This window comes from Pseudophryne corroboree, chromosome 5 (genome assembly GCF_028390025.1).
Source record: "Pseudophryne corroboree isolate aPseCor3 chromosome 5, aPseCor3.hap2, whole genome shotgun sequence".
In the NCBI taxonomy this organism is placed as follows: Eukaryota; Metazoa; Chordata; class Amphibia; order Anura; family Myobatrachidae; genus Pseudophryne; species Pseudophryne corroboree.
In genome coordinates, this window is record NC_086448.1 from 609007557 (window position 1) to 609030752 (window position 23196).

The 23196-nt window shown below is 47.4% G+C and overlaps 1 protein-coding gene across 3 annotated transcripts in view; it reads right to left on the reverse strand.

The window, feature by feature from the left end:
* The window catches only part of RALBP1 (ralA binding protein 1), a 200906-nt gene that overhangs the window by 25991 nt on the left and 151719 nt on the right, over positions 1–23196 (reverse strand). For all 3 annotated transcript variants that reach the window (XM_063923471.1, XM_063923472.1, XM_063923469.1), the window contains exon 4: positions 5387–5736. In XM_063923471.1, the coding sequence (XP_063779541.1) occupies positions 5387–5736 (350 nt within the window). The remainder of the gene's footprint in view (positions 1–5386; positions 5737–23196) is intronic.

Below are 23196 nucleotides of genomic sequence, written 5' to 3' on the forward strand. Positions count from 1 at the left end.
GTGTTACCAGAGCGTCCTCAGCTATCGCCTGAGGGTCCCTTGACCTGGCGCAATATCTTTGTAGCTTTTTGTTGAGGCGGGACGCCATCATGTCCACCTGTGGCCTTTCCCAACGGTGTACAATCATTTGGAAGACTTCTGGATGAAGTCCCCACTCTCCCGGGTGGAGGTCGTGTCTTCTGAGAAAGTCTGCTTCTCAGTTGTCCACTCCGGGAATGAACACTGCTGACAGTGCTAACACATGATTTTCCGCCCATCGGAGAATCCTTGTGTCTCTGCCATCGCCATCCTGCTTCTTGTGCCGCCCTGTCGGTTTACATGAGCGACCGCCGTGATGTTGTCCGACTGGATCAGTACCGGCCGGTGTTGAAGCAGGGGTCTAGCTTGACTTAGGGCATTGTAAATGGCCCTCAGTTCCAGAATATTTATGTGTAGGGAAGTCTCCTGACTTTTCCATAGCCTTGGAAGTTTCTTCCCTGTGTGACTGCCCCCCAGCCTCGAAGGCTGGCATCCGTGGTCACCAGGAACCAGTCCTGTATGCCGAATCTGCGGCCCCCTAGAAGATGAGCACTCTGCAGCCACCACAACAGTGACACCCTGGCCCTTGGAGACAGGGTTATCCGCCGATGCATCTGAAGATGCGACCCGGACCGCTTGTCCAACAGATCCCACTGGAAGATCCTTGCATGGGACCTGGCGAATGGAATTTCTTCGTAAGAAGCTACCATCTTTCCCAGGGCTCGCGTGCATTGATGCACAGACACCTGTATTTGTATTAGGAGGTCTCTGTCTAGAGACGACAACTCCTTGGACTTCTCCTCCGGGAGAAACCCTTTTTTATCCTGTTCTGTGTCCAGAACCATACCCAGGAACAGTAGACGCGTCGTAGGAACCAGCTGCGACTTTGGAATATTCAGAATCCAGCCGTGCTGTTGTAGCACTTCCCGAGATAGTGCTACTCCGACGAACAACTGCTCCCTGGACCTCGCCTTTATAAGGAGATCGTCCAAGAACGGGATAATTATTTCGGCCATTACCTTGGTAAATACCTCGGTGCCGGGGACAGACCAACGGCAACGTCTGAAATTGGTAATGACAATCCTGTACCACAATTCTGAGGTACTCCTGGTGAAGAGGGTAAATAGGGACATGCAGGTAAGCATCCTTGATGTCCAGTGATACCATGAAATTCTCCATGCTTGCAATAATCGCCCTGAGCGATTCCATTTTGAACTTGAACCTTCGTATATAAATGTTCAAGGATTTCAATTTTAGAATGGGTCTCACCGAACCGTCTGGTTTCGGTACCACACCATTTTGGAATAGTAACCCCGGCCTTGTTGAAGGAGGGGTACCTTGATTTCACCTGCTGGGAGTACAGCTTGCGAATTGCCGCCAGTACTACCTTTCTCCGAGGGCAGCAGGCAAGGCTGATGTGAGGTAACGGCGAGGGGGAGTCGCCTCGAACTCCAGCCTGTATCCCTGTGATACTACTTGCAGAACCTAGGGATCCACCCGTGGGCAAGCCCACTGGTCCCTGAAGTTCCCGAGACGCGCCCCCACCGCACCTGTCTCCACCTGTGGAGCCCCAGCGTCATGCGGTGGACTCAGAGGAAGCGGGGGAAGATTTTTGATCCTGGGAACTGGCTGTCTGGTGCAGCTTTTTCCTTCTTCCCTTGTCTCTGTGCAGAAAGAAAGCGCCTTTGACCCGCTTGCTTTTCTGAAGCCGAAAGGACTGTACCTGAAAATACGGTGCTTTCTTAGGCTGTGAGGAAACCTGAGGTAAAAAAAATTTCTTCCCAGCTGTTGCTGTGGAAACGAGGTCCCAGAGACAATCCCCAAACAATTCCTCGCCCTTATAAGGCAGAATCTCCATGTGCCTTTTAAAGGCAGCATCACCTGTCCACTGCCGGGTTTCTAATACCCTCCTGGCAGAATGGACATTGCATTAATTCTGGATGCCAGCCGGCAAATATCCCTCTGTGCATCCTTCATATATAAGACGACGTCTTTAATATGCTCTATGTTAGCAAAATATTATCCCTGTCTAGGGTATTAATATTATCTGACAGGGTATCAGACCACGCTGCAGCAGCACTATTTATGCTGGGGCAATTGCAGGTCTCAGTATAGAACCTGAGTGTGTATATACAGACTTCAGGATAGCCTCCTGCTTTTTATCAGCAGGCTCCTACAAGGTGGCCGTATCCTAAGACGGCAGTGCCACCTTTTTTGACAAACGTGTGAGCGCCTTATCCACCCTAGGGGATATCTCCCAACGTGACCTATCCTCTGGCGGGAAAGGGTACGCCATCAGTAACTTTTTAGAAATTACCAGTTTCTTTTTGGGGGGAACCCACGCTTCTTTACACACTTCATTCACTCATCTGATGGGGGAACAAAACACTGGCTGCTTTTTCTCCCCAAAAATAAAACCCCTTTTATGTGGTACTTGGGTTCATGTCAGAAATGTGTAACGCATTTTTTCATTGCCGAGATCATGTAACGGATGTTCCTAGTGGATTGTGTATATATCTCAACCTCGTCGACACTGGAGTCAGACTCCGTGTCGACATCTGTGTCTGCCATCTGAGGTAACGGGCGTTTATTGAGCCCCTGATGGCCTTTGAGACGCCTGGGCAGGCGCGGGCTGAGAAGCCGGCTGTCCCACAGCTGTTACGTCATCCAGCCTTTTATGTAAGGAGTTGACATTGTCGGTTAATACCTTCCACCTATCCATCCACTCTGGTGTCGGCATCCCATTTATCGACCTCTGCTCCGCCTCCACGTAACCTTCCTCATCCAACATGTCGACACAGCCGTACCGACACACCACACACACAGGGAATGCTCTGACTGAGGACAGGACCCCACAAAGTCCTTTGGGGAGACAGAGAGAGAGTATGCCAGCACACACCAGAGCGCTATATAATGCAGGGATTAACACTATAACTGAGTGATTTTTTCCCCCAATAGCTGCTTGTATACATATATTGCGCCTAAATTTTGTGCCCCCCCTCTCTTTTTAACCCTTTGAGCCTGAAAACTACAGGGGAGAGCCTGGGGAGCTGTCTTCCAGCTGCACTGTGAAGAAAAAATGGCGCCAGTGTGCTGAGGGAGATAGCCCCGCCCCTTTTTCGACTGACTTTTCTCCCGCTTTTTTATGGATTCTGGCAGGGGTAATTTATCACATATATAGCCCTGGGACTATATATTGTGATGATTTGCCAGCCAAGGTGTCTTATATTGCCCTCAGGGCGCCCCCCCCCCCCCAGCGCCCTGCACCCATCAGTGACCGGAGTGTGAGGTGTGCATGAGGAGCAATGGCGCACAGCTGCAGTGCTGTGCGCTACCTTGTTGAAGACAGAAGTCTTCTGCCGCCGATTTTCCGGAACACTTCTTGCTTCTGGCTCTGTAAGGGGGCCGGCGGCGCGGCTCCGGGAACGAACACCAAGGTCGGGTCCTGCGGTCGATCCCTCTGGAGCTAATGGTGTCCAGTAGCCTAAGAAGCCCAAACTACCACCTGTTAGGTAGGTTCGCTTCTTCTCCCCTTAGTCCCTCGCTGCAGTGAGTCTGTTGCCAGCAGATCTCATTGTAAAATAAAAAACCTAAATATACTTTCTTTCTAGGAGCTCAGGAGAGCCCCTAGTGTGCATCCAGCTCAGCCGGGCACAAGATTCTAACTAAGGTCTGGAGGAGGGTCATAGTGGGAGGAGCCAGTGCACACCAGGTAGTCCTAAAGCTTTCTTTAGTTGTGCCCAGTCTCCTGCGGAGCCGCTATTCCCCATGGTCCTTACGGAGTCCCAGTATCCACTTAGGACGTCAGAGAAAGTTTAATTAGCAATTATTTAAATTCATTAAAAAGAAATCTACAATTTTAGGGATACTTTTGAGCGAGAGAGAGAGAGAACGAGTGAGAGAGCGTGTCACCACAGTCAGCATTACATACCATATGCAGACTCTGCTCTACCCAGTACCGGTACACAGAAGCGCATACCACGCAGAGCAGCAAACAATCAGCCGCTGCTGATGAACCTATCAGGTGAAGGGGCAAACAGGCTGCCGGGGACCCAGTGAGGTGGTTGCTCCCTGTTCACTGCAGCTCATCAGGTGAAGGGGCTGACAGGCTGGCCGGGACCCAGCGATCCACAGGAAATGCTTGTTCAGAGCAGCCATAAGGTGGGGAGGGAGGGATTCAATGAGGGCGGAGCAGTGGATGAAAAGGGACCATAAAGTCCCTCTGATATAGGCAGCTGCTGGCGTTTCTGACTGGTCGCATCAGATGCGACCATGTCAGGGGAAGACCAGTCTGGCTTGGTCAAATCTGATACGACCATGCCAGGCAAGTGGTTAAAACAAGCTATAAATGTCATAGCCAATCATAACAAGTGTCTCATTTTTAAAAAAAATAAAGTTACAATGTTCATTCACGGAATGTGTGTTCATTTACTGGCATTGTGTGTTCAATTACTGGTAATTTCTGCACCTCTGCTGTCTTTTGCTTGTAAATTCTAAATTATTTCAATTTTTAAACCCTCTAAATGTTTTTAATTTTTTGAAAGTAGACATAGTAATGTTAACAGTCCAGGTCTAAAAGTTTTATGTTGCATCATCTTCTATATACACACACACCATCCTTAAATAAGAGAATTCCCCTAATCGTTTATTCACTGGATGAATCATGCTTATCTAGATTGCATTCTTTACTACTGAACTACACTTAATTTCATCAGCTACATTTTCCTAGCCAAGAGGACTGTGGGAGGAGGAGTAGGATTGGGAGGGGGGGGGGGGGGGGGGGGAAGGAGCATACCATGCATTTTCCAAACCAGCACTCACACACCCACAACAGTAATTCTAAGCTTTTCATCTCCCTTGTTCCAACATCACTTTTTTCTGTACTGTCATTCGGCTCCTCACAGAATAACCTTCATAGTACACCAGCTATTGCTAAATACCACATTTAAGAAGTGCCTGTACTTATAAGGTATTAAGATGTGAGATGTATCAATACTTAAAGAGTGACTGTACCGACTAATCAGCTTCTGTCAGTTTACAGGCTGTGTTTGAAAAATGACATTTAGGAGCTGATTGGTTGGTACTTTATATCTCTCCACTTTATCTCTCTCCAAACTTTGATAAATCTCCCCCGTAGATTGTAAGCTCCACTGGGGTATGGACTGATGTGAGTGATCAAATATTCTCTGTAAAGCGCTACGGAATGCATGTGCTCTAAAAAAAAAATAACTGTTAATAAAGAAATACATTGAAATATGTAGGTTATATGTAACAGAAATACACTTCATACTAGCATGGGTCACGTGCTCCTCTGAAAGCATATGCTGTTCATACAATGATTACATTGTCTCAGCAATCAGATCGGTACCTGCACAGTTGGGTTGAGCACGATAGAAATATTCTGTATATTCATTTTAGTTTCAAGTTCTCTCTCTATGACATGGTCCATGTGCACAATCAGCCATGAAATCAAGTATAAGTTGCATTCTGGCAGTTCCTTCAGCAGGCGCAGGCAGTCCTGCAGCCGATCTGCCTCTGTGCTCTTGCCACAGGCCTCCTCAAATCTAGGCATCAAGTCTTTGGTGAGGACATTCTCAGGTAGCTCACGAAGGTATTGCTTCAGTAGGCTGGCAACTGTATAAGGCTCATAGTCATCAAGATTTGGGGACTCCTGACGGTCATAGGCTGCTTTTAATTCATCCACCTTCGACTTGATCCCTGAGAACACAATATTAATGAAAAGGTATGTTATAGCTCATGAATAAAAACAAACAGTAATGTTAGTTAAGAACAGTCTACATATTTCAGCCTGCATGGAAAATGTTGTGCTTCCTGTGAATGATTGTTGATCACAATGGGCAGGGCCCATGAGGACTTTGCAGAAAAAATGAAGTTGACGTATGTCTTGAGCTACGCCTAATAGTTACAAACTCAAAAAGCTGGGTACACACAACTGGCTGATCTACCGACATGACGTCATAACTGGGCGGACATTTAAATGTGCCCACCCAGTTTAGATGTCAGTCACTGGCAGTCCCTGCAGCAAGGGACATGGGCGGTCAGCAGACCAACCGTACTGCACACAGCCAGATGCAACGATATATCTGTGGATATATGTAGTTCATAGATATATCGGGAATACACACCCACCAACAGGCTCGTGATATATCAGCCGTTCGACTGAATGTCCCGTATATCGCTCAGTGTGTACCCAGCTTTAGTATCAAGGCTCAGTGACAGATCAGGGTTAAAACTCACAATTGCAGTATACTAGAAGGTATTGTATTGACATTGTATCTCTTTCTGCTCAGATTACTGTAATTGGAAAATAAAATGAGGAAAAAATAGGATTTTAAATTACCTACCGGTAAATCCTTTTCTCGTAGTACATAGGGGATACTGGGGATGGTACTTTAGTACGATGGGGTATAGATGGGTGCACAGGAGCCGGTGCACTTAAACCAAACTTTAGTGTGTGTATGCATGTGTGCTGACTCCTCCCCTCTATACCCCCTCCCCCAGCTTCACTTAAGAAAAAAATGTGCCCGAAGGAGACGGAACACATTTCAAGAGGAGGAGATAGACAAGAAGCCAACAAATAAGAACCTATCCAAACATAACCCGAACTGGACTGCGTAAACATAACCAGCACACACCAAACAGAACAGTAACAAATGAAGATAGTATGAGGACAGCAAGCTGATCCAAACGAGTTTCAAACCGAAACGAACAACCAATGCAGGGAAGAAAAATAAATAAAAAACATCTTACGAAGCACAGAGGTGGGTGCCCAGTATCCTCTATGGACTACGAGAGAAGGATTTACCGGTAGGTAATTAAAATCCTATTTTCTCTTACATCCATAGAGGATACTGGGGATGGTACTTTAGTACGATGGGGATGTCCCAAAGCTCCCAAAATGGGTGGGAGTCTGTTGAGACCCCTGCAGGACAGAACGTCCAAATTGAGTCTCCTCTGATGCTAGGGTATCAAACCTGTAAAACTTCACAAAAGTGTTTGACCCCTACGAAGTAGTGGCACGACATAAATGCAATGCCGAGACCCCCCGGGCAGCCGCCCAGGAGGAGCCCACCGATCTTGTAGAGTGGGCGGTAATAGAAGGATGCCTAGGCAATTTAGCCAAGGAATAAGCCTGCTGAATAGTGAGCTTGATCCAGGGTATCCAATCTTGGAGACATCATACAAGACGAAAAGGGAATCCGACTTCCGGAAATGAGCAGTCCTCCTGACATAGATCCTCAATGCTCGGTCAACATCCAACGACTTTGGAGTAGACAAGTCCTTTTCCAGGACAGGAACCACAATCGGTTCATTAATATGAAAAGCAGAGACCACCATAGGCAGAAACGTCCGACGAGTGCGCAGCTCCGCTCTGTCCTTGTGAAACACCAAATAGGGACTTTTGCAAGACAAGGTCCCCAATTCCGAGACTCGCCTGGCTGACACCAAGGCTAATAGTATAACCGTTTTCCATGTCAGGAACTTCTCTTCCACCGTCTGCAAAGGATCAAATCAGTAAGACTGTAGAAATTCCAGGACCACATTCAGATCCCACGGAGCCGTAGGCGGAACAAAAAGGTGGCTGGATGTGCAGCACTCCCTTAAGAAAGGTCTGAACTTCTGGGAGGGCCGCAAGTTACCTCTGAAAAAAAAATTGACAAGGTGGAAATCTGAACCTTCAGAAAGCCCAACCGGAGGCCCATGTCCACACCAGCCTGTAGAAACCTCAAATGGCAGCCAAGCTTAAATTCAATCGGAGAGACTTTTCGTCCTTCACACCACGAAACATATCTCTTTATTATTTGATGAAAAAATGTGATCCCCCTTCCTGGCTTGAATCATAGTAGTGATGACCGCACCAGGAATGCCCTTCCGAGCTAAGATCTCCCTCTCAACTTCAATGCCGTTAAACGCAGCCGCCGTAAGTCTGGATAGACAAAGAGGCCTTGTTGAAGAAGATCCACGAGTCTTCTTCCAACAGGGACAGAAGCTTCGAGTACCAGGTCCTGCGAGGCCAATCCGGGGTAATCAGAATTGCCCAGATTCCCTCCTGCTGTACTCGTCTGAGAATCCTGGAGAGTAACGGGAATGGAGGGAAGAAGTATACCAACTGGTAATTCCAGTCCGATGTCAAAGCATCCACCACTACTGCTTGTGGATCTTGAGTTCTGGAACAATAGCATGAAAGCTTCTTGTTGTTCCAGGACGCCAATAGATCTATCTGTGGCCAACCCCACCGATGGATTATCTGCTGGAAGACTTGTGGATGGAGACCCCACTACCCTGGGTGGAGGTCGTGTCTGCTTATGAAGTTTGCTTCCCAGTTGTCCACTCCTGGTATGAAGATAGCGGATATGGCTCTTGCATGCTTTTCTGCCCAGAGAAGAATCTTGGACACTTCCTTCATTGCCGCTATGCTTTTTGTTCCACCCTGGCGGTTTATGTACGCGACAGCCGTTGCTTTGTCTGACTGAACCTGTATGGCCTGGTTCCGTAGCAGATGCAAGCCCTGAATGAGAGCATTGTATATCGCTTGGAACTCCAGAATGTTTATGGGAAGAGTAGATTCTAGACTGGACCATCTTCCTTGGAACTGAGCTCCCTGCGTCACCACCCCCCAGCCTGGCATATGTCGTCAGTAGTATCCAAGGATATGTTTCAAAGAATCGACCCTCCACTAAGTGAGAGGTCTGTAACCACCACAGGAGTGATACTCTTGTTTGAGGCGATAGGCATATCACCTGGTGCATATGAAGGTGTGATCCTGACCACTTGCTGAGAAGGTCCAGGTGGAAGGTTCTCGCATGAAACATGCCGTACTGGAGAGCCTCGTAAGAAGCCACCATCTTCCCCAGCAGCGTATACAGAGATGGATCGAAACCCGTTGGGACTTTAGAATCAATCGCACCATCGTCTGGATTGCTGTAGCCTTCTCCAGAGGTAGGAAATACCTTCTGCGACACTGTGTCCAGAATCATCCCCAGGAACTGGAGTCTGAGTCTGTTCCAAACACGACTTTTGTAAATTCAGAATCTAACCGTGAAGTGTCAGCAAGCGCCTTGTAACGCTGATGCTGTGTAACAGCTGATCCCTGGATGGGGCCTTTATTAGCAGATCGTCCAGATATGGGACAATGTCTACTCCCTGTAGTCTGAGTTGCACCATCATTTCTGTCATCACCTTTGTAAACACTCTCGGTGCCGTTGAGAGTCCAAAAGGCAAGGCCTGGAACTGGTAATGTCCCTCCAGCAGGGCAAACTGCAGGTAAGCCTGATGAGGCAGCCATACTGGGATATGGAGATAGGCATCCTTGATGTCTAACGACACCAGATATTGATCCCTTTCCAATCCTACAATCACAGCTCTCAGGATTGCATCTTGAATTTGAAGAACCGCAAATACGGATTTAGGGACTTGAGATTCAAGATAGGCCTGACCGAACCGTCCAGCTTCAGTACCACAAAAAGGTTTGACTAATAGCCCTTTGTTCGTAGATGTGAAGTAACTGGGACAATGACCTGAGTCTGTACCAACTTGTCTATTGCCAACTGTAAAGTTACCCACATCTCCGTAGAAACTGGTAAGTTTGGCATGAAAAATCTGAGGAGGGAACTCTAACTCCAGTCTGTATCCCCTGGGCAATTAAACTTTTTACCCAAGCATCCCGGCAGGAATCTTCCCAAACATGGCTGAAGTACCTTAGCCAGGCCCCAACCGGGAGATCCTCCCGGTTTTGGGATCTGGCGTCATGCTGAAGGTTTAGAGGAAGTTGAGGACCCACTCTGATCCTGGCTTCCTGTAACAGGTGGCTTACGGTTTTTACCTCTGTTACCTCAGGCTGCATTAAAGGCACCTCTGACTCAGCCCCGAAATCTGGCAGTCCGAAAGGACTGCAGGGAAGGGCCTGGATATGCCCTTCTAGCCAGCAGAGCCGCAGATGGTAAATAGTTGGATTTACCCGCAGTAGCTTGGGTAATCCACTTACTTAACTCTTCACCAAATAAGGTTTCACCTGTAAAGGGTAAGACCTCTACGCCATATTTAGATTTGGCGTCTGCTGTCCACTGACGCAGCCACAAAGCTCTCCTTGCCGAAACCGACAGTCATCAGGCGTGCATTCAGGAAACCTATTTTCTTGATAGTCTCACAAAGAAAAGCCGCAGACTCCTGTATGTGGGATGTTAACCGGAGAAGTTCCGACTGGTCTCTGTCCTCCTGTATACCAGAGGCGAGATAACCAGCCCACTTCTCCATGGCCTTTGTGATCCAGCAACCTGCTATAACCGGACGCTGTGATACCCCTGAAGCAACATACATGGATTTAAGTATATTGTCAACCTTCCGGTCCACTGGGTCCTTCAAAGATGACGCACCCGGTTTCGGTAACACAGTCTTCTTTGAGAGACGTGACACCGAAGCGTCCACAGCAGGGGGAATTTTCCCAGACCTTCCTGTCTTCTACAGGAAAGGGAAAAGTGGCTATAAGCCTTTTAGACACCTGAAATTTCCTTTCGGGGAGTTCCCAAATATTTTTGAACATATTGTTCAGCTCCACTGACACAGGGAAGGTAACTTGTGACTTCTGAGGTTTTGCAAAGAAAACAGGCACTGCCTGATCCTCTACGTCAGGAATCTGCAGCACCTCCCTAATGGCATAAATTAGAGATTCCACACTCTGGACTGGGGTGGCGTCCCCTGAGACCTCAAACTCAACCTCCCCCTCTTCAACCTCAGGCAACTCTTCATCAGAATCCAACTGGAGGAGCTGTGTTAGCATCCGCTTCTGCGGTGCAGGTTTGGGAGCATGGGCAGAAGGACTCTGGCTAGTGACCAAAGCGTTAACCGACTTTTGTAACTCCCTTCTCTCCCTTTTAGCCATGTCTAACACTGCAGAGATATCTGCCATGACACCTTTAAAAGTGGCAAGCCAGGCTGGAGCATGCTTTTGAGATTGGTTGCTGCTTTGTGAAGATTCACTGCATTGTTCACGCACAAGTGAACCCAAAAATGCTGGTGTAAATTCCTGCGCACAGGAATTGCATTTAACAGTCTTTCCTGCCATGTTAGTAAACCCCCACCACACACATACAAGGTATACACACAGGAAAACAAAGAATACACAGTCCTTCCAACTAACTGTTAGGAGAAAGGCACAGTAAAGGAGGAGCCAGCATGCACTTGCGCTTAACAGTTCTAACTTAACACCGGGCAGCAATAAACTATGGTCCCTAATAAAGACCAGTGTTATAAGAGCACCTCCTCCGTATAATGTCCCCACTATACCACCAATGTAGACTGAGGGATATCTGGAGGTTCCGAAGCGGTGTCTGCATGCTGCACCGCTGCTGGCTGTAAATGGCGCCCTGCTGCTGCTGGTCCCGCTCCGAGAGAAGCTCTGCCCCCTTAAAGGTGCTTCTGCTCCTCCACGGCAAACTGACTATTTCTGTGTGGTAAATGGCTACCCTTGCCCTGAAGGGCTTCTGGAAGCGGATCACCAGTGCCTGCATCACCTCCGGAGTCATCGACCCCACTCTGGATAGCCGTGCGCCGGGGTGCCAATATGCCAGAAACAACTCATTGTATCAGGAGAAAGGAGTTGGGTAGTATGCTTAAACTGAAGAACTACATACAGTACCATTGATGGTTACAAGTTTATCATAGCAATAATATTACTTTCAATTAGAAGACTTCACTAACATCTCAAACACGTGTACATAATCAAATGCCCAATATAACCCAGTTTGCTGCACACCACAAGCACAAAGAATGGTACCATAGACCTACAGTGCCCAATATTATTATGGTCACCGAAGAAGTCACAATAGGGACAAAATCGCATACATAAACCAGGGACATACTGTACAAAGCAGACAAAACAAATGCAGCCGTAAAAACAGGTACTGTAGGGAGAGTTTACAAATCTCATTAACTCAGCACAATAAACCACTTGCAGATTGGTGTATATTCACACCTCTAGGACCACGTCCATTGTCAAGATTTTGTGCTGCATTGATATAGCTGTGAATTAATGGTAACATTTGTAAGTTTATTCAAACTTATTGTTTTCTTAGGACATGAAGGAGCTTTCTTACAAGAACATATAATTGTTTTATTTTTTTTATTTACTAGCTAGGTGAAAAACAACTCAGATTAAAGAGAAAAAAAAAAAACGTATCCACATGCATGTACACACATATGCAAGGAAGAATCTAAGTCCGTCTGTTGAGACGTCACTGGGATTTCCTGTAACTTCCTGTGGCAATGCAACAACATTCCAGTAATATTATATAAACAACTGTTTAATTCGATGCCTGGCATAATAGCTATACATAAATAAATACAATTTATATTGTGTCTGACGATATACATTTTATGTGATTACAGAGTTCCCACATGCTAAGGTGCATTCTATGTACACTTTAAACCCAGTGACAAGGCTTCAATACGTGAAAAGCCATTAATATAGAAACAATTACTGCAAACGTAAAAGGGATTGTTCACTTGTGGGCAACTTTTTTTATATTCTTTATAATTTTTTTTGCAGAAAAATACACAAGTCAAAACACCATTTAGCAAAATCAAAGAACACATAACAGCAAAGCCAAAGAAGAAAGTATTGACCCATAAAGATAGACATAAATCCGATCCAGCATATAGAGAAAAACTACTTATACTGTACCTCAGATAAGGATAAGAATTACCGAATTTGACTATGCAATTTCCCTTGAACTCCCCCAGAGGCCACATAGTCAAAATCGTACATAGTCAAAATCTGTGCTAAGTGCCAATTTTGACTGTACTTTGTACTAGATAGTACACTAGATAGTCAAGATTGACTTGCCTGCACAGTCTATCTAGCCTTGCGATACCGACACCTAGAGATGTGCACTAAGTTTCCTTAAGATTTTGCCTATATAGCAAAAATCTTACAGATTTATCTCACCGTGTATACACACCTTAAGGGCCCCATACACTTAGACGCCATTCCTGTGGGATCCGACATATCACGAGTGCAGCACTCGTGATCGGATCGGATCACCCTAGAGCCGACCTGATGCTCACGGAAACGCGCATCGGATCGGGTGTAAAGCACAACGAAAATGCCCGATTTCTCCCAATATATCGGCCCGAATTGGGCTGAAATCGGGCATTATCGTTCTAGTGTATGGGGCCCTTTAGGAGAGAGAGAGAGAGAGAGAGAGCGCGACAGAAAATAAACTAAGCGGGCAGATGGGTAGATAGGGAGGGAGACTGCGCTGGATGGCCAGTATGTACAGCTGTGGCCAAAAGTTGAGAATGACACAAGTATTGGATTTCATAAAGTTTGCTGCTTAAGTGTTTTTAGACCTTTTTGTCAGATGTTACAATGGTATACTGAAGTAAAATTACAAGCATTTCATAAGTGTCGAAGGATTTTTTTGACAATTACATTAAGTTTATGCAGAGAGTCAATATTTGCAGTGTTGACCCTTGTTTTTCAATACCTCTGCAATTCGCCCTAACAAGCTGTCAATCAACTTCTGGGCCACATACTGATCGGCAGCCCATTCTTCCCTAATCAATGCTTGGAGTTTGTCAGAATTTGTTGGTTTTTAATTATCCACCCGAGTCTTGAGGATTGAACACATGTTCTCAATGGGATTAAGGTCTGGGAAGTTTCCAGGCAATGGACCCAACATTTCGATGTTTTGGTCCCTGAGCCACTTAGTTATCACTTTTGCCTTTTGGAAAGGTGCTTCATCATGCTGGAAAACGCATTGTTCGTCACCAAACTGTTCTTGGATGGTTGGAAGAAGTTGCTCTTGGAGGATGTTTTGGTACCATTCTTTATTCATGGCTGTGTACTTAGGCAAAATTGTGAGTGGGCCCACTCCCTTGGATGAGAAGCAACCACACACATGAATCGTCTCAGGATGCTTTACTGTTGGCATGACACAGGACTGATGGTAGCGCTCATCTTTCCTTCTATGGACAAGGGCAACAAAGAAGCCACTTCTCTCCAGGAAAAACATCAGGGACAGACTGATATTCTGCAAAAGGTACACGGACTGAACTGCTGATTACTGGGGTAAAGTCATTTTCTCTGATGAATTCCCTTTCAGATTGTTTGGGACATCTGGAAAAATGCCTGTCCGGAGATAACTCAGCAATCAACCCTACCCCACAAGCTCACTGCCTAGGTGCCCTTTTTGACTCTGAACTGTCCTTTGTTCCCCACATTCAATCTGTCTCAAAATTATGTTGCATACATCTGAGAAACATCCAAAATATGACCATATCTTGCACAAGAAACAGAAAAAACTCTAATCCATGCTCATTATCTCCCGCATTGATTATTGTAATAGTCTCCCGACGGGTCTTCCCAAACATAGGCTCTCACCACTACAATCCACTTTGAATGCAGCTACGAGGCTAATCTTCCTCACTAGACGTTCATTGTCTGCAGATCCGCTCCGTCAGTCCCTCCATTGGTTACCGGTATTCTACCGTATTAAATATAAAATACTTTCTCTTACGTCCTGGAGGATACTGGGGTTCCATTTAGTACCATGGCATATAGACAGGTCCACTAGGAGCCATGGGCACTTTAAGAATTTGATAGTGTGGGCTGGCTCCTCCCTCTATGCCCCCTCCTACCAGACTCCGTTTAGAAAATGTGCTTGGAGGAGTCGGTCACGCTTATGGAAGCTCCTGAAGAGTTTTCTGGATTTATTTTATATGTTTGTTATTTTCAGGCAGGGCTAGATGGCACCATCCTGCCTGCTTCGTGGGACTTAGGGGGGGGGACGGACCAACCTCTTGAAGGGTTAATGGTACCGTTCCCCGCTGACAGGACACTAGCTCCTGAGGGAACTATTCGCAAGCCCCACAACAGCAAGCGTACATTCCCGCAGCACACCGCCACCCCTAACAGAGCCAGAAGAACGCAGACTGGCGAGAACTAAGCCGGCGTCCCGGTTAGCGGGGCGCCGGCCATTATGGCGGCATGAGGGTACGCATGGCTTCTAACCGGGGCGGAATGAGTCTCCAGACACATTACACAGCTGCGTCTCGGTACACTGTACCCACACTGGCAGAAACAGCCTTAAAATGGTTTTCTCTCCATTTTAAGCACCAGAGTACCTCAGCCAGTATAAAAAGCGGGAAGACCGCATGCAATTGAAGTGGCGGGGCCTTCACTATGAGCGGATCCAGCAGCTCACCAGCGCCATTTTCACTCTGCAGTGGACACAGACGCTGACTGACAGGGATGCGCAGCTCCTACGGAAAGACTCCAGATTACCTCAGCGGTACCATGGGGTCATAGCAGGGGTGGAGCAATTATTTATTGTACTAAGTCCCCTATCAGGGTACTAAGTCTACAACATGGCTAAGCTTGGCATTAGCGATAAGGGCGCGGTGGGAGCTGGCTCCAAATAACTCTGTCTCCCTAAAGGGCTCTTTGTGGGTTAATTGTGCTTAACGTACGTGTGTGTGTGTGTGTGTGTGTGTGTGTGTGTGTGTGTGTGTGTGTGTGTGTGTGTGTTGTCACGTTTACATTATATCAGGCAAAGAGTGTGTTTCTTGTACAGTGGAGTGTTCCTCTTCACCAGGGGGCTCATTACTGGGTACTCAGGGCAGTGCACCTTCCCAGAATAGCGAGGCTGAACCGGAGTGGATTAATTCTATTAAAGGAATGATCTCCAATATTTCTGCAAAATTATCCCGCAATGAGAAAGAGACGCAATACTTAAGACAGACTGTGGATGAGTTTATGAATAGAGACTAAAGTCCCCAAACCAGCGTCTCAATCCCCTCCCATTTGTCTGCAAAAATGATCTCTGGCCCATGTCCTGCAGTCTGACTATGACGCTGACGGGTCAGACATGGAGGAGGGAGAGGTGGATTTGGGGGGAGGGGTGAGTGCTACTCTGTCAGAGGGAATAGGGGCTGTTATAGAGGCTATCAGAGATGTTATGCAAATTCCTGATAAGGGGTCAGGAGTGTGAGGAATCTTATTGTAATGTAAAAAAGAAGTCCTCTTTCCTGCGTCAAAGGAATTGAATACCCTGTTTGAAGAACCATTGGTTAATTCTGATAAGAAATTTCAAATCCATAAAAGGTAGCACTCATCTTTACCTTTTCCTCTGGAGGATGGGAAAAAATGGGAAAATCCAATAGTGGACGCATCAGTCTCTAGGCTGATGAGATGCTTAATGCACGCACCACCGATAATGGCAGTGCCAGCACGCAGGGGCTGCTGATGCGGACTCCAAGAAGTGCGTTGAAGGCCTACCATTCATTCACTGGAGAGACCTCGTTTGAAGATGAACTAGACAAATGGATCTCCAAAGCTACTGCGGGTAAGTCTACATATGTTCCTTCTGCAGCTCCCCCACCCAGGAAAGCTTATTCAGCTTCAAATTTACAGTCCTTTCGGACGGCCAAGTTTAAGGGCAAATCCAGAGGTACTTCTACAGCCTTCAGAGGCGCAAGAGGTAAACCACGCAAACCAGCAACTGCAGGTGCGCAGGAACAGAGATCAGACTCTGCTTCCTCAAAGCCTTCAGCATGACGGTAGACCGCGATGCCTGGAGGGCTGTCAGGTGGGAGCCCGACTAAAATTCTTCAGTCACATCTTGTTAAGTTCGTGCCGGGATCCCTGGGTAATAGATCTTATTTGCCAGGGCTACATACTGGAGTTCCAAGAGCTCCCACCTCACAGATTCTTCAAATCAGGATTACCAGCTTCACAAGAGGCAAATCTAACTTTACAGCAGGCCATCCAAACACTGGTACAGACTCAGGTCATTGTTCCAGTTCCACCTCATCTGCACAACAAGGAGTACTATTCCAACTTGTTTGTAGAACCTCAAGTCCTTGAACCCATTCTTAAGAGTGTTCAAGTTCAAGATGGAGTCTCTGAAAATAAGATTTTAATCCTACCGGTAAATCTTTTTCTCCTAGTCCGTAGAGGATGCTGGGGACTCCGTAAGGACCATGGGGTATAGACGGGCTCCGCAGGAGACATGGGCACTATAAAGACTTTAGATGGGTGTGCACTGGCTCCTCCCTCTATGCCCCGCCTCCAGACCTCAGTTAAAGAACTGTGCCCAGAGGAGACGGACAGTATGAGGAAAGGATTTTTGTTAATCTAAGGGCAAGATACATACCAGCCCACACCATCCACACCGTACAACTTCGAACATACGAACCAGTTAACAGTATGAAACAAAACAGCATCAGCCAGAGACTGATCTCAACTGTAACATAACCCTTATGTAAGCAATAACTATATGCAAGTCTTGCAGAATTTAGTCCGCACTGGGACGGGCGCCCAGCATCCTCTACGGACTAGGAGAAAAAGATTTACTGGTAGGTTTCAAATCTTATTTTCTCTTACGTCCTAGAGGATGCTGGGGACTCCATAAGGACCATGGGGATTATACCAAAGCTCCAAACCGGACGGGAGAGTGCGGATGACTCTGCAGCACCGATTGAGCAAACATGAGGTCCTCCTCAGCCAAGGTATCAAACTTGTAGAATTTAGCAAAAGTGTTTGAACCCGACCAAGTAGCCGCTCGGCAAAGTTGCAATGCCGAGACACCTCGGGCAGCCGCCCAAGAAGAGCCCACCTTCCTAGTGGAATGGGCCTTTACCGAATTTGGTAACGGCAATCCAGCCGTAGAATGAGCCTGCTGAATCGTGTTACAGATCCAGCGGGCAATAGTCTGCATAGAAGCAGGGGCGCCAACCTTGTTGGCTGCATACAGGACAAACAGTGCCTCTGTTTTCCTAACCCGAGCCGTCCTGGCTACATAAACCTTTAAGGCCCTGACTACATCAAGAGACCTGGAATCCTCCAAGTCCCACGTAGCCACAGGCACCACAATAGGCTGGTTCATATGAAACGATGAAACCACCTTAGGCAGAAATAGAGGACGAGTCCTCAACTCCGCTCTATCCACATGGAAAATCAGATAGGGGCTTTTGTGAGACAAAGCCACCAATTCAGACACCCGCCTCGCAGATGACAACATGACCACTTTCCAAGTGAGAAATTTCAACTCAACTGTTTGAAGAGGTTCAAACCAGTGTGACTTAAGGAACTGTAACACCACGTTAAAGTCCCATGGTGCCACTGGGGGCACAAAAGGAGGCTGGATGTGCAGCACTCCCTTTACAAAAGTCTGGACTTCTGGGAGAGAAGCCAATTCCTTCTGAAAGAATATTGACAGGGCCGAAATCTGTACCTTAATAGAGCCTAACTTTAGGCCCAGAAAGTGGAGAAAACGGCCCAGGTGAAAATCTTCCGTAGGAGCATTCTTGGCTTCAAACCAAGATACATATTTCCTCCAGATACGGTGATAATGTTTCGCCGTCACCTCCTTCCTAGCTTTAATCAGAGTAGGGATGACCTCCCCCGGAATACCTTTCCTAGCTAGGATTTGGCGTTCAACCGCCATGCCGTCAAACATAACCGCGGTAAGTCTTGAAACACGCAGGGCCCCTGCTGCAACAGGTCCTCCCTGCAAGGAAGAGGCCAAGGATCTTCTGTGGACATTTCCTGAAGATCTGAATACCAGGCCCTCCGAGGCCAATCCGGAACAAGGAGTATAGGGGGTAATTCCAAGTTGATCGCAGCAGGAAATTTTTTAGCAGTTGGGCAAAACCATGTGCACTGCAGGAGGGGCAGATATAACATGTGCAGAGTGTGTTAGATTTGGGTGGGGTGTGTTCAAACTGGAATCTAGATTGCAGTGTAAAAAAAAAAAGCAACTAGAATTTACCCTGCACAGAAACAAAATAACCTACCCAAATCTAACTCTCTCTGCAAATGTTATATCTGTCCCCCCCGCAGTGCACATGGTTTTGCCCAATTGCTAACAAACTTGGTGCTGCGATCAACTCAGAATTACCCCCATTGTCTGGACTCTTTTTCGTCTTATGATTCTCAGTATTTTTGAGTGGAAGAGGAGGGAAGACATAGACCGACGGAAACATCCATGGTGTCACCAGGGCGTCTACCGCTACCGCCTGAGGGTCCCTTGACCTGGAACAATACCTCTGAAGTTTCTTGTTGAGGCGTGACGCCATCATGTCTATTTGAGGAAACCCCCAACGACTTGTTATCTCTGCAAAGACTTCTTGATGAAGACTCCACTCTCCTGGATGGAGATCGTGTTTGCTGAGGAAGTCTGCTACCCAGTTGTCCACTCCCGGAATGAAGACTGCTGACAGCGCGCTTACGTGATTTTCCACCCAGCGAAGAATCCTGGTGGCTTCCGCCATTGCCACTCTGCTCCTTGTCCCGCCTTGGCGGTTTACATGAGCCACTGCTGTGACGTTGTCTGATTGAATCAGAACAGGTAGGTCGCGAAGAAGAGTCTCCGCTTGTCATAGGCCGTTGTATATGGACCTTCACATCAGCGTGCTGGAATTTAGACAAGCCTCCTGGGTCGACCACAGTCCCTGAAAATTTCTTCCTTGTGTGACTGCTCCCTATCCTCGGAGGCTCGCGTCCGTGGTCACCAGAACCCAGTCCTGAATGCCGAACCTGCGACCCTCTAGAAGGTGAGCACTCTGCAGCCACCACAGGAGAGACACCCTGGCCCTGGGGGACAGGCTTATTTTCTGATGTATTTGTAGATGGGACCCCGACCATTTGTCCAGAAGGACCCACTGAAATGTCCTCGCATGGAACCTGCCGAAGGGTATGGCCTCGTAGGCCGCCACCATTTTTCCCAGTACTCGAGTGCATTGATGAACTGACACTCTTTTTGGCTTTAACAGGTCTCTGACCATGCTCTGGAGTTCCTGGGCTTTTTCCGTTGGGAGAAAAACCCTCTTCTTTTCCGTGTCCAGAATTATGCCTAAAAATGATAGCCGAGTCGTTGGAATCAACTGCGACTTTGGCAGATTTAGGATCAAGCCGTGTTGCTGCAGCACTCTCAGGGAGAGTGACACGCTTTTCAGCAACTGATCTCTCGATCTCGCTTTTATCAGGAGATCGTCCAAGTATGGGATAATTGTGACTCCTTGTCTGCGTAGGAGCACCATCATTTCCGCCATTACCTTGGTGAAAATCCTCGGGGCCGTGGACAGCCCAAACGGCAACGTCTGAAACTGGTAATGACAGTCCTGTACAGCGAATCTCAGGTGCGCCTGATGAGGAGGATAAATGGGGACATGAAGGTATGCATCCTTTATGTCTAGTGATACCATAAAATCCCCCCCATTCCAGGCTAGAGATCACTGCCCGGAGAGATTCCATTTTGAATTTGAACCTTTTTAGATACAGGTTTAGGGATTTTAGATTCAGAATGGGTCTGACCGAGCCATCCGGTTTCAGGACCACAAATAGGGTTGAATAGTACCCTTTCCCTGTTGTATTAGGGGAACCTTGATAATCACCTGCTGTCGACACAGCTTTTATATTGCAGCTAAAACTAATTCCCTCTCTGGGGGAGAAGCTGGCAAAGCCGACTTGAAAAATCGTCGAGGAGGCACATCTTCGAATTCCAGTTTGTAGCCTTGGGATACAATTTCTATCGCCCAAGGATCCAAATCTGACAGAAACCAGATCTGGCTGAAGAGTCGAAGACGTGCCGCCGCCGCCGCCCCCCCGGACTCCCGCAGCGGAGCCCCAACATCATGCGGTGGATTTTGTAGAAGCCGGGGAGGACTTCTGTTCCTGGGAACTAGCCATAGCAGGCATTCTTTTCCCTCTACCCTTACCTCTGGGCGAGGAAGGAAGAGCCCCGACCCCTTCTGGACTTATGCGACCGAAAGGACTGCATCTGATATTGAGGTGTTTTCTTTTGCTGTGGGGGAACATAAGGCAAAAAAGAAGAAGATTTACCCGCGGTAGCTGTGGAAACCAGGTCCGCGAGGCCCTCCCCAAATAAAACCTCACCCTTGTAAGGCAAAGTTTCCATATGTCTCTTTGAATCGGCATCACCCGTCCATTGGTGGGTCCACAGGGCTCACCTAGCAGAAATTGCCATGGCATTGGCTCTTGAACCCAACAGCCCAACGTCTCGCAGCGTCTCTCATATAGAACGCTGCGTCTTTTATATGACCCAAGGTCAATAAAATGCTATCCTTATCTAGGGTGTCAATGTCAGATGACAAGTTATCTGCCCATGCTGCTATTGCGCTACATACCCATGCCAACGCTACTGCCGGTCTGAGCAAGGCCCTCGTATGTGTATAAATTGATTTTAAGGTAGTCTCCTGTCTGCGATCAGCAGGATCCTTGAGGGCTACAGTGTCTGGAGATGGTAGCGCCACCTTTTTGGACAAGCGCGTCAAAGCCTTGTCCACCCTGGGCGAGGATTCCCACCGTAACCTGTCCTGTGCGGGGAAAGGATACACCATAAGAATTCTCTTGGTAATCTGCAGTTTCTTGTCTGGAGTTTCCCAAGCTTTTTCAAATAAAGCGTTCAGCTCATGAGATGGGGGAAAGGTTACCTCAGGTTTCTTCTCCTTAAACATGCATACCCTCGTGTCAGGCACCGAGGGGTCCTCTGTGATATGCAAAACATCTTTATTGCAATAATCATATAATGAATACTTTTGGCCACCCTTGGGTGTAACCTCGCATCATCGTAGTCGACACTGGAGTCAGAATCCGTGTCGGTATCAGTGTCTGCTACCTGGGACAGGGGACGTTTATGAGACCCTGAAGGGCCTTGTGACACAGTCAAAGCCATGGATTGACTCCCTGCTTTTTCTCTGGACTCTGCTTTGTCCAATCTTTTATGTAATAAAGACACATTTGCATTTAAAACATTCCACATATCCATCCAATCAGGTGTCGACGGAGACACCACAATCATCTGCTCTACCTCCTCCTTAGACGAGCCTTCCGCTTCAGACATGCCGACACACACTGGGATAGAGATAGATAGAGATAGAGATTATATATATATATATATATATATATATATATATATATATATATATATATATATATATATATATATATATAGACAGTCCCCCAATAAGGCCCGTTGGAGAGACAGAGAGAGAGTATGCCAGCACACACCCAGCGCCACTGGACACTGGGACAAAATCCCAGTCTGCACAGCATTTTTATATATCAATAATACACTCACTGCGCCAAATAAATGTGTCCCCCCCCCCCCCTCCTTTTTGCCCTCTGTACTTGTGTTCAGCAGGGGAGAGTCCGAGGAGCAGCTTCTCTGCAGCGTGCTGTGGAGAAAATGGCGCTGGTTAGTGCTGGAGGATCAAGCTCCGCCCCCTCAACGGCAGGCTTTGGTCACACTCAAATTCTTTATACTGGCGGGGGTTTATTTAATATACTGCTTCCGCAGTATATATATATGTCAGCCAGTGTCCCTTGAGGTTTATTATTGCTGCCCAGGGCGCCCCCCTGCGCCCTGCACCCATACAGTGCCGTCAGTGTGTGTGAATGTGGGAGCAATGGCGCGCAGCGTTACCGCTGCGCGGTACCTCAGTGAGGATCTGAAGTCTTCTGCCGCCTTTGAAGTCTTCTTTCTTTTTATACTCACCCGGCTTCTATCTTCCGGCTCTGTGAGGAGGACGGCGGCGCGGCTCCGGAACGAACAGCGAGGATGAGACCTGCGTTCCAACCCTCTGGAGCTAATGGTGTCCAGTAGCCTAAGAAGCAGAACCTATCATTTAAGTAGGTCTGCTTCTCTCCCCTCAGTCCCACGATGCAGGGAGCCTGTTGCCAGCAGTGCTCCCTGAAAATAAAAAACCTAACAAAAGTCTTTTTCAGAGAAACTCAGTAGAGCTCCCCTGCAGTGCATCCAGTCTCCCCTGGGCACAGGATCTAATTGAGGTCTGGAGGAGGGGCACAGAGGGAGGAGCCAGTGCACACCCATCTAAAGTCTTTAGAGTGCCCATGTCTCCTGCAGAGCCCGTCTATACTCCATGGTCCTTACGGAGTCCCCAGCATCCTCTAGGACGTAAGAGAAAGTGGTGATCTCGGGTCTGGAGGAAGGGGAATTCCTAGTGTCTCTGGATATCAAGGATGCGTACCTTCACATTCCGATCTGGCCGCCTCATCACGCTCATCTACGGTTTGCACTGCAGGACTGTCACTACCAGTTCCAGGCCCTGCCATTTGGTCTCTCCACGGCACCGAGAGTGTTCACCATATTAATGGCAGAGATGATGTTTCTACTC